The following is a 12,116-nucleotide window of genomic DNA, read 5'->3' as shown; positions in this document are numbered from 1 at the left end:
GACCGATAAACTAGTGCCAATTGTTGCTATTTAGAGAGTGATTTCCTGTGCAAGCTTTGGTAAGAGTCTTGCCAAAACTTGCACTGCATTGGCCTTAGGATATCATAAATTGCATTGTCTGAACGATAAAGATGCATCATAAGTTGATGCAGATGGATGTGGAAAATGAGGAATCCTTTCCCCTTCCTGCGCATTCCACCCCTTTTCTCCATCTACAGTGTCACCAATAGGGTCACTACGGGACAACGCCTCTTGTTTGATTATCATTACTAGAACACACTACGGTGAGTGAAGTCTAACCCAGCAAGTTCAGATTCGATTTGATGTGTTGTAAGAATAGATGGAGATGCCTGTAAGTTGAATGGGCAATTGAAGACAATGCTCTGCAAGATGAAAGACCATCATTTCTGCATGTGCAAAAAGCTCTTCATTGTGGTCAATTCATGAGGATTGAAGGTCACGTATGAACAGCGAATTGATTTCTATGCATGGACATTGCTTGGAATTTAATGCCTATGAAGTGTCTACGAAGGTGGAAGGAAGGGTATGGCCATCCTGGGCACCCAATATTTATAAATAATAATATGTGTGAAAGCCACAAAGTTTATTATATTTTTACAAGATCGTGTAAAAGATACATTATTACTAGCTTTCTGTTTCCATGCATTCCTTCTGATTTACAGGTTATAAAGCGAGCCAGCCCTCCCATGAGTCACACGTAGCTTCCCACTTGCCCAAAAGCGTGGAGCCCTAGCCCCTCAAGCGCTCCGCTTTTCCTTGGTAATCAGTTCCCCAGCTTTTCTTCTTTTAGAACATCACCATACTGCTGTTGCCCAGATCGGAGACCGAAAGACGAAGGAAGGAGCTTCCATTTCAATCATGAAAGGAAGTCAAAGCTGAACTCTATGCTGCAGCTTACAGACAGATCTAGCACGTTCTCAGATGTATGGAAAATTACGACATGTCTGGCCCATCTCTACAGGCAGATCTGACAAGTCTGGCACATCTGTAAAGATGGATCTGATGGGTCTAATGGCTGTACGGGAAAATCCAACACAGTTGTACGAATAGATTTGACGCAACTACTGTCTTACCCACTTGGCGAAACCATAGACAAATCTGACGCAGCTAAGCAGACAGATTGGACAACTTTGACGGCTGTGTGTGGTTGCTGAAAATGAAAGAACAGGGGTGTGCATGTGGGTTGTTGTAAAGACAAAGTAACAATTTGTTGCTTTTCTGGAATTAAGGAACACGGATTGTGAAAACAATCCAAGCATACTAGGAAAAGAAAGCGGAAACGGACATCCTGAAGACCTGTTGTTTTTCTAAAAGTTGTGTTTCTAGATTGTGGAAACAATCCAAACTTATTGGGAGCAGAACCAGGGACATCCTCGTCACCAACCACAGGTAAATGGTATTGATTTATTGTGTGCGCATCAGGATTGTGTGTGCCTCTGCAAAGAATTGTATCCAATATATGGGATAAAAGAATAGCTGAATGGGGGGATCAAATCATAGTTTGGTCCCCAAGGGATTGTCTACATATGAAAGCACCCCGCAGTGCTATGCTTATAATGCTTGCATAGTCTTCTTGTTGATTAAGTGTATTATTGAAGATCTTGCGAGCAAAACCCCGTTACAGTACTATTAGATCACTGTCTCCATTCTAAATGGTCCTGAAACCCTGAGATCTTGGTAGTTGCCTAATTGAACCATACAACCGCATTGATATGGAAGTCTACTACGACTTCAAAGGAATTGCGTCGCAAGAATACTACTATACAAAAAAAGCTTCATGATTTGCGAGCTGGATACAATGAGATCGTAAATAAAGGCATAACAACATATAGAGCACCGAAGCAGTCTTTAAAAGCCAACCAGAAAGCTTGCTATGACCATGCAGTTACAGATTTCCACTTCCAATTGGTGAATGGCAAAGTGAAGACTTGGGGAGATACAGTCCGGATACTTCGGAAAAATGAACCATCCAATGGCAACAAGGATCATGCCAAAGAAAATATGCCAGAGGTTGCAACTTCTCACCTCACGGCCGAACAAAGGAGGACGTATATCTCAAAGGATGTGTTTCAAGAATGGCCACGTCTTCACCGATTCTCTGATGAGTAAAGAAATTCGAGGATCAAGTGAATGAGAAAGGTCTCATACAGCCTAGTAGTTCTCCATATACCTTATTCACAATTACTACTCTAGAAGCTAGATCAAGCTTCACTACGCTCTAATACTTCTTTTTTCCAGTGCCCTCCAACACACATGCAAATTACTGAGATGGACTAATATCCACTCCTATCTAGTAACCCAACAAGTGTACGCTCCAAGATCCTTTTTATAGGCTCCCAAGGAGCTACATAATTGCCTTCGATTTGTCTAGAAAACCTCACCTTTTAAAATCAAAGATATTTTCAACTTTTCTCTAGTAAGATTTCACCAAACCCATCAATAAGGGTATCAAAACAATGTTCTCATCGTGTAAAATAAAAATGTCGCCTTGTCTTTGACTAGTTTCATGTCATGATGAAGCTGTGGGTAGTTGATTATCGTCAATGGTGAGAACCAGCTTTGACCAAGGTTAGATTGACCTTTAAACGGGACATTTGACTAGATATTCCACCAGCATGGATGACTTCTACCCCTTCAGAAAGTGGCTTAGCTCCAACACCATCTTAATTTTCCCTTGTCAGCCAAAGAAGGGAACTTCCCAGCCTGTCATGTTTTATATTGAGATAACTGCCTTCTCTGTGGATGCTCTCCTTGCTGGCTCTCAGGGATCAAATATCCATCTGCCATTTTTCACAGGAGCAGGCCCTTGCAAAGGTAGCTAACCAGCACACCTCTCTCTGCTCAGAACAAACAGATTTTAAATTCGGTGACCATTAATCATGGCTAAACAAAAACAATTTGGTCCTTTGATATGAGCAGCTGTCCCAATGGGGAACGAAACCCCAACCCAAGACCTGCAAAATTTAAGAGGTTAGGTGAAAAAACTACAGGATATATCTTACTTAGGACAAGCAACAACTTCTTGCAAGATTAAACATCACATGTGGCCAGAGCAGAGTACAGAGAAAATTTCAACGTCCTTTGAAGACTTTAAAATTCCTTTCTCCCATTAACTCCCACAGTTATACTATAAAAAGTTGAAAAGAAACTACTTTTATATTCAAAAATTGCATGCAGCTAAGTCATAACTACACAATTCGGGAAAAGAAACTTTGCTCCAAAAAAAAGATTATGGTCTTATGAAGAGGCTACATTTATAAATAAGCACATCCTACATAATTATACTGCCATACATCGGGCTCTTTACAAGAAGGGCATCCCCCAAGAGGTTTTTGACCCATGACCTTCCCATCAAGAGTTGTGGGCTCTAGCCACTACGCTAATGCCTTGGGATGACTTGTGGCATTTCAAGTACTACAGTGTCAAAGCTCTTGAAAGGACAATTCTCCATCATCATGGCCATGCAGGTTTGTGTGTGTGCATGTCTGTGTTTGGAAGGAGGTGCATGGGTGCACATGCACATACATTTCATAAGTTACACCTTTTATTTGACTTCAAAGCGTTACTTTGTTGGATCCAAGTTATTATCTTTTCCCGAGGCCTGACATACAGCACACTGCATAAGAAAAGCTCCTTGCAGTACAACGTTTTGAAAAAACAGAAAGCAGCTCAAACTTGGCTTTGTATATACCCTAGCATGAATGGTCCTCCATGTTTGAGAGTTCAAGACCGTGACCGCAGCATTGTCAGACACACAAGCCAGGCCAGCAGGTGCAATTCTCTCTGTTTCCAAAAAAGATCTTGGCCGGGGCTGCAAATACATTGAGCCAGCAAAAAAGTAACATGAGCAGTTTGTGGCTTACACGTTGCATTCCAAATGACTAAATCTCAAAGTATGGTAAGAGTTATCTGAAGCTGCTGACACCTGTTGATAACCAAAACAAAGTACGTTTGAAACATTCTTCCTTTGCCGAAATTGTACCTGTATCACTCTCTCAATAACCTGCAAGCAGTACCAAGTCACAATCAAAAAGCAATTTAAATCCACAAGGAGAACGATTTGATAAAGGACCCAATTAGCCATTGGAACAAAACATTTGCAGAATAGATGAATATTTGCTTGTTCTTGGCAAAAAAAAAGCATTGTTTGAGATGCCTTCATAGTTTATCCGATGTTCCTCTGCTTCTTGACTGTTCACACACAATTCATCATTCCAATAAAAAGATAAGAATGACTTATTTAACAACTTAAGCTCCCATAGCCTTCCTTGCCTGATTAATAGAGTACATTTACCTATAAAACTTTAATAAGCGATTGAATTTGGAACCACTTTCAAATGAAGTAGAACCCACTTCATCAGGCATGGATGGTTAGAGGTACGAATTCGTCCTTTCTCGTACTTTCAACATCATTATACTCTCCTTTGAGCAGAGTTCTAGGCCATCTATTTTCTCCACCAATGCTTCCCTCTTCTCCATTTTATGTCACCACACTTCCTCCTAGGTCTGCACTCTCGAGTCTCCATTGAGGTGTTATTCAGGAACATTACATTTATTTATTTCTCAATATTTGCAGCTATATGCAGATGAGGATGAGTTCCTTCTTTGTGCTGGTGGTAAAAGAATAACTAGACTTGATAAAGATATTGCTCTGCTCTTGTCCATTATAATGGCAGGTCAGAGATTAACCAAACATTTAGAATCTCCAAAATACACTTGAGTATCTACACTAGGGTATCATGTGTACGATACACTCAATATCATGTGTCTAAAGGGGTCCTGCAAACAAATGTTTGCTTCTCTATCCCACAACTGCAGTAGGGAGGAGCTCTAAACATATCAATGAATTCTGCAAAATCATCCTATGTATCTGCTGCCACCCTTGCTATGAAGTGCAATCTCATTTTAATGTATTCCAAGCTGGAGAATACCTGCAAGAGTATGCAAAGGTGGAGAATACTCGTAATCCAGAGGCAAGGTGTCATGACGCTTAGGCATGAGCAATTTCATGGAGCATTAACAAAACTGGCAAATCATTAGTCAAAGTGAAGAAGTCCTTAAGAAAAGGCACATGCCAGAATCACACATTTGAGTTTTGGAGCTTTAAAGCTGATAGACAAAGGGGAAGCACAAGATTGTGCAGCATTTGTAGCCTTTTTTTTCCCCTCTTCATTAGTCATAAAAGAAAACATCCATGAAAGAGAACTACTACAAAGCAAAAAGAGAGGTATAAACATAAAGACAAGGGGGGGGCTCCCTCTCCGGCTGGCCGCTCTTGGAGGGAGGCTACATTAGGGGGGAGGGGGAGGGAAACCACACTAGTGAGGGCCTGTAGTGCCAAGTCGGGTAGTCTGACCCCATACTGAGGAATGGGCTGTGGCTCCAGGTAAGTAGAAAAACTGCACGCTGCTCCTGCATCCTATCAGAGTCGCCTATGAGGTGCTCCCATTCCCTTGAAGGGAGTGTATGATATCCATCCAGATGTATCGGATGGTCTCCGCAGAGGGAATGTTGGATCCTCAATCACCTTGCAGCACAGTCACAAGGGACGGGGGACGGTAACAGGGGACGGTAACGGGGGACGGCCGTATGTAGGTAACGGGAACGGGAACGGGGTAGGAACGGCACTTAAAAATTACTTTGTCAGCGCCACCCACTCGCCCATACGGGCAAAGCTTGCATGCCCATGGCCATGCACCACCTCCATGAGGGGATGGGGTGTGATTGACCTCATCCCACCATGTCCATCCCGTCGTCCTTCTACGGGAACTTGAAGTGCCGCCGCCACGTGAGGAGGATGTCATGGATGATGGATGCCTCCTTGTCACTTGATAGCTTGAGAGAGAGAGAGTGAGTGAGGCTTGAGCCTTGAAAGTTAATGGAGAACTTGAGTATGAGGGTGTGTGTGTGTGTGTGTGTGTGTGTGTGTGTGTGTGTGTGTGTGTGTGTGTGTGTGAGGGAGAGAGTGTGAGTCTTGAGAGGCTAGAGCTTGCTTGTGTGAGAGCTTGAAACTTGAGACCTTGGCCCTTGAGACTTGCTGCTTGAGGGAGAGAGTGTGTGTGTGTGTGTGTGAACCTTATCATAATTGATGCTAATGATAAACGCAAGCTTTCCAAATGGCAGACAAGGGCTAGAGTTAAACCTATGCTGGATAAGGGCTGCTCCTCGAAATCTTTCTTTCGAAATTTACACGCGTACAGACAAAGTCAATCTATCATGAGAATCAGGAAATCGGATGGTCTTTGGACCCAGTCTCTATCTCAGTTAGAAAAACAATGCCTGGATCATTTTCGGCTTCTTTTTTCTCTACCATCTTCTTCTACATCTCAGGCTGCATTGGCTCGGAGCAAATTTATTGAGCTTGTTTCTCCTATTGTTTCTTTGCAAAAAGCTTCGATGCTGGAAATGTCCTTTTTGGATACAGAATTGGATGAAGCCCTCAAGCATTTGGGTAAACATAAATCCCCAGGTTGGGATGGTTTGACAGTTGAATTTTTTGTAGCCTTCTGGGCTGATTTGAAGGGTCCAATCTTGAAGCTCGTTAATGTAGCCTGGCAGCATCAACATCTTCCCTTAGCTTGGAAACATGGTCTGGTTAAGCTTCTGCCCAAAAAACCTCTGTGTGAAACAATGGATGACTGGAGGCCTATCACTTTGATGCCTGTTATATATAAACTTATTGCTAAAATGCTGGTACACCGGATAAAGGATATCCTTCATGATGGACTTCATCCCAGGCAATATGGTTTTGTTCCAAGAAGGCATATACATGATAATATCTCCAATACTCTCATTGCAATGGAATATGCAAAATACTCTGCTCAAGATGTCTTGGTCATGCAGGTGGATGTGGCAAAGGCATTTGATACGGTGCAGTGGGATTATGTTTCTCAAATCATGTCTAAACTTGGTTTTGGGCCAAAGCCAGTTAATGTCATATACTGGCTTTACTCAGATTCCACTGCTCAATGCTTTATAGGGAAACATTTATCTGAGTCTTGGACTCTAGAACGATCAGTTCGACAGGGATGCCCTCTCAGTGCTCTGTTCTATGCTATTGCTTCGCATCCTTTGCTTCTTTACATGGATCATCTGGTTGATACTAGACAGTTAGAGGGGCTTCAGATTTCTGGTTCACGGCCTTTCATTGCATAGGCTTATGCAGATGATTCATTCTTCATGCCAAAGAACAGTCCTGTGGAGCTTCGTCTATTGATGGATACTCTTTCAGATTTTGGGTTGGCAGCTGGTTTAAAGATTAATTTTCAGAAATCGAAACTTTTACCTCTCAAGCATTGTGATTGGCATGCTATCTTGTGGCCTGGCCAGATTATTTATCCGGAAAGCATAGTAAGACACTTGGGCTATCCCATTGGCTGGAAAATCAGAAATAAGCAACAAATATCTTGGGTGCTAAACAAAATTAAGGACAAATTAGAATATTGGAAGATCTCCACTTGGCCATTACATGTACGGCTTCGAATTGTTCAGTCCATTGTTCTGGCTTATGTTCAATTCTACCTTCCTCTATTACATTGGTCATCTCGAGATCTTTCTTCTTTTATGTCTCAAGCCATGGAAATTTTTTGGAAAACTAAGCTTCATAAAAAAGCTTTAAGGCTGCTCAAAATGGACCTGCTTTGCTCGCCAAAAATGCATGGTGGTTTGAATATTATAAACATCAAATTTCATGTGCTGGCAAGAAAGATCACTATGCTCAAAACCTTCTTTCAGCAAGAACAGCCTTGGTCTATCATGTTGGCTATTCTGTGTGGTCGTATGCGCACCAATGCTTATGGTCACTGGTTGGTTGATCCATCCGAAGTAGTGCTTGGCAAATTTCAAGGTAAAATCCCTGGTTGTCCATTTTCTACTTCCTTGATTCAGGATTGGAAGAAAGTGCTCTCCCGCATCAAATGGTCTCCCCATCCTGCTTCTATAGCTTCCTCGCTTCGAATGGAAAGCATACATTGGAGTGCTGTTTTTTACTCTCCCCTTGCTGTACAACAACCAATCAGAGCTTACAATCTTATGAAATTGGGCATCCGCTTCATCGATGATGTAGTGGATACTACAGGGCAAATTCTTTCTTTTCCGGCAGCTTGCCAACAATACAATCTTGGGATGCATCATAGATCTATATGGAAAGTTATTGCAGATCTCTTACACCCTTTCATTCCGATTCCAACATTGGATGTAAGAGACAGGCTTCAAGATTGGCATCTTCAGTCTTCTGGCTCAAGATTATCCTCTCAATCTTTGCATCAGTTGACTTCTATACAGGCTTATCGATTGATATTACCTCCTCCATGGATTGCTCAACATGCTAATTCTCTTTGGCATCTGGATAAGTCTTTAGCTTGGTGGAAAGCAAAACTGACTTTGATATGGAAGTTGAAAATGCCACTGAAACAGAGACTCTTTCTCTGGAGATGCATTGTTGGTATTTTTCCAGTGGGAGTGAAATTGGCTCAAAGAAGGATTGCCTCTCCTATTTGTCCAAGATGTCATCATACTACTGAGAGTGTTCCGCATTTATTGTGGTCTTGTTCATGTTCCAGAATCCTTCTAGACAAGATCTCCTATTTCTTATCTCTCAGATTTCCTGCACACAGATTCTACAAGTTTTTCTGGATGTTTGGCACCTTATCAGCTTCATTGTCACAGTATTCTCTTTTTTTCCATTGGATCAGATATTGGGCCTTGTGGACCCTCTGGCTACAGCGAAATTATACATATCTGAATTCACCCCTTCAGCAGCCTTATGAATTCTTCCGAGCCTCGTTGCGGCAGTCTTTATATGATGCCGTGCATGAGGGAGATTTGGATGTTTCTTGTGTTCAGCTTTTCTTTTACTGTTTCTGATAGATAGGGCATAGGCTCTTTTCTTGAGCACTGCCCTGCTCTTGCATAGAACTTTGTTACTGCTGTTTTTTGAGTTCTAGGGTTTAGACATCCTCCTGATGCCTGACCCTTTTGTACATTCATGATATAATGCAATTTCAACTGGTTTTACCAAAAAAAAAAAGTGTGTGTGAACCTTAAGCTTGAAGTGTGAGAGGGAGCGTGTGTGTGTGTGTCTTCTTATAGGGAGGGAGGCAAGAGAGAGGCCAAGGCCCAAAGCCTCAAAGGCTCAAAGGCTCAAGGCCTATGGGCCAAGGTTAAAGGCCCACGAAAAGCCCCCCCCAAACGGCCAGAAAAAAACGATAAAAAATGTGACCGTTGCCCAAACAGTAACCTGGGGCATTCCCATGCAGCCATCCCTCATAGCCTTCCCCTCATAGTCACAAGGAACGGGGGACGGGGACGGGGACGGGACGGGGGACGGCCATAAGTAGGGAACGGGGACGGGGGAGGGAACTGCACTCAAAAAAGACTTTTTTTTAAAGTTTTTCTACTCTACACTTATTCTACTTTGGAAGTACATCAAAATGAGCACAAATTTACATAAAATGGTAAGCTTTTGAGTCATATTAACAAAATACACCAATCAAAGAGTGAAGGCGTTGACGGTTGATTGTATTAATAATTAAGTAGATACAAAATGGTTTATTGCCTCTTGTTGGTGCTTCTTTCATGCGTGCATTGGTCAATTGCAGAGATTGATCCGCAATTTTCTTTGGTTGGGTTTGGATGGCACCACAGACAGTCGTGCCAAGGTAGCTCAGCTTACAGTTGTTCAGCCCAGACGAGAGGGGTGGCTGAATATTATTGATCCGGATGTTCAGTCCAGGGCATTGCTCTGCAAACTTGTGGTCAGAGGTATCCTACAAGGTACTGAACCTTGGAAGGATTTTTTCTTGTCTCAGATTTCCGGATGTACACCCTGTGTTGGGAGAGATTGGCAGCCTAGCACATGGTTTTTGTTCACACAGGCTGATGTCAGGGCACCATCTTCCCCTTTTATTGCACCCATTGTTAGAGCATGGAGAAGCATGAGACCATTTTTGCGACAAAGGCTTCCTAGGTCTTTGGATGAGGCTAACCAACAACCTATTATGTGAAACAAGCTCATCAGGGATGAGGCTGGTCGGCCACTTGGTGCATCTCGTTACATGCAGTGGTCACGATGGGAGAGATGTGCATACACAGTTCTTGCTTGGAAGACCCTTAATAGTCTTCCGAAAGATCGGAGGGTTGCATCCATTCAGCATCTTAGGGGCTCTCGCATACGTATTGATCAAATTGATACAGCTATTCCGCATGAACGGCTCTCTGGAACCTTTCATGGAGACTATCATCTGAGTTGACTACTAGTCTTTTCGAGGATAGGCATACCTCTACAAGTCATTGCTCTCCCGGGCCAGGAGGCTACAGATTGCATTGTTTATTCTTTCATGCCTAGAGAAAGATTGAGGAGATGTAGCATGGAGGGGATCATAAAACTAGATACTAGGCTTAGTCCAATGAGGATTGTTGATCGTTTGAGGAAGCATTGGTTCATTGACCCTTCTCCTTAGATAGTGACTCATGGCTCTTGGTGTTTGTGGCTATATGGTGGTAGTCTTATCGCATATCTTTAGTGGGATTGAGGGAGTGGATTGATGCCTTCGATCCATTGAAAAGCCTTCCCTTTTTCAGTTTCACGCTCCAGAATGCCAGGCTTCTCCTCACTCGACAGATGCATAGGATCCCTACTCTCACGCCTCATTGGGAGAGTTATGATATCTCTCCAACAATACAGCGCAGATATTAGCATAGGCTTTGGCATTCATATAGGAGAAGTTAGATCTCTCATTTCTTTTGGTTATTTTTACATGGTGGTCTTCCCACCAATCACTGGAGATCGGTCTTCAGTGTAGCACTAACCTACCCGAGATCTGCGGCAAATTCTGAGACTATACAATATTGTTTATGGAGATGCAACACTGCACATCTTATTTGGGGTTCTATAGCCCATTTATGGACAAATTGAGTGGCCGCGCCATGCATGTGACTTGGGGGGCAATTGCTTCCGCAGCTTTTTTACGAGGGTAGTGGTACAAACTCTGCTATTTTCATTCGTAGAGGTATTGCCCAGCATGGTTTGTTGCAGGATGTCCCTCACTCTAATTATACAGAGGATTAACACCAGTTGGGAGATTGTTGCCAGTATTACAACATGGTAGATCTGGAGAGCTAGATGCAAAGAGGCTATTGAGGGTGTCCAAATCTTTTGGTCTCAGTGCATTAGTACTATATGGGGTGATATCATCCATACTCTCATGGCTACTTAGGCTCGTATTCAAGGGCCCTCTCGTTCCCCGCAAGCGAAGCACGTTATATTTATGCGGAAGTGGGACCATGGCATTTTCTTTTCCTCTAGTCCCACAAGTCTCTCATGGCATAGATCATGGACAAAGGTATCCCAGCAAAACGCTGTGACACCTGTGGTTTGGTCTGTATGTAGACTAGACCAATGTTGCCACCAAGTGACTGCCTAATCCATAAGGTGGGGAGCCTTTACGTGGACTTTATCTTGAGGATTTGTTAGCTTTGCCGAAGAAAAATATACATTAAACTAATGAATAAATTGATTGACAACTAAATGATAACACTTACCATCATACTTAATAAAATTTAGTTGAGTTTGGATGACGGTCGTTGATGTCACAGGAGTCTGGCTGGTGGCACCTATGGGTGGGAAAAATGAAGAGAGGGTGTGCTGAAATTGCAAATGCATGGCCTCCTTTTCTGCTCCCGAGTTGCAAGTTCAGCCTAACGTCGGTCTTCATCCCGCCTACGTTGAGTCTTGTCTGTCTACTTTTTCTTGTTGTTTTCTTGCTTCTACTTTAGTTTTTTCTTCCGGCAGTCTAGCCTCATCCTCTCGTCTTTGTTGTTCCATTTGAAAGAAGAGGGAGATGAAGTCGGGGGTAGCTAGTGGAGTGGGTTTTGCTACGGTTACCTCCAAGAGTTGGAGACGCTCCATGAGAAGTTGATTTTATGCTCGGAGTAGAGCTATGGTATTTGCTGTTGGTGGAAGAGCATGGTCTCCTTCGAGGGAGATGTCTTCCTGCTAATGTGTACTCTCCTCTATAGACATTTTACTGAAGTCGGTGGTCATGCCAGAGCGAAGTATGACCATCCAAGGATGCTCTCATGCTAGGATGCGGTGT

The 12,116-nt window shown here is 42.8% G+C and overlaps 1 protein-coding gene across 4 annotated transcripts in view; it reads right to left on the bottom strand.

The window, feature by feature from the left end:
- Positions 1–12,116, bottom strand: part of TERT (telomerase reverse transcriptase) — a 79,948-nt gene that overhangs the window by 51,917 nt on the left and 15,915 nt on the right. For 2 of the 4 annotated variants that reach the window (XM_086824885.1, XM_086824886.1), the window contains 2 exons: positions 3,947–4,024; positions 3,713–3,832 (listed from right to left, as the gene is read on the bottom strand). In XM_086824885.1, coding sequence (XP_086681011.1) covers positions 3,713–3,832; positions 3,947–4,024 — 198 coding nt within the window. Of the gene's footprint in view, positions 1–2,600; positions 2,760–3,562; positions 3,623–3,712; positions 3,833–3,946; positions 4,025–12,116 lie in introns of those variants that run through there. The other 2 variants (XM_086824888.1, XM_086824887.1) reach the window with 2 other exon arrangements.

The sequence above is a fragment of the Cibotium barometz genome, chromosome 31, assembly GCF_041138505.1.
Source record: "Cibotium barometz isolate CiBa-2024 chromosome 31, ASM4113850v1, whole genome shotgun sequence".
NCBI lineage: Eukaryota > Viridiplantae > Streptophyta > Polypodiopsida > Cyatheales > Cibotiaceae > Cibotium > Cibotium barometz.
The sequence above is the reverse complement of the archived record's forward strand: the minus strand, read 5'-3'. Positions and strand labels throughout refer to the sequence as shown.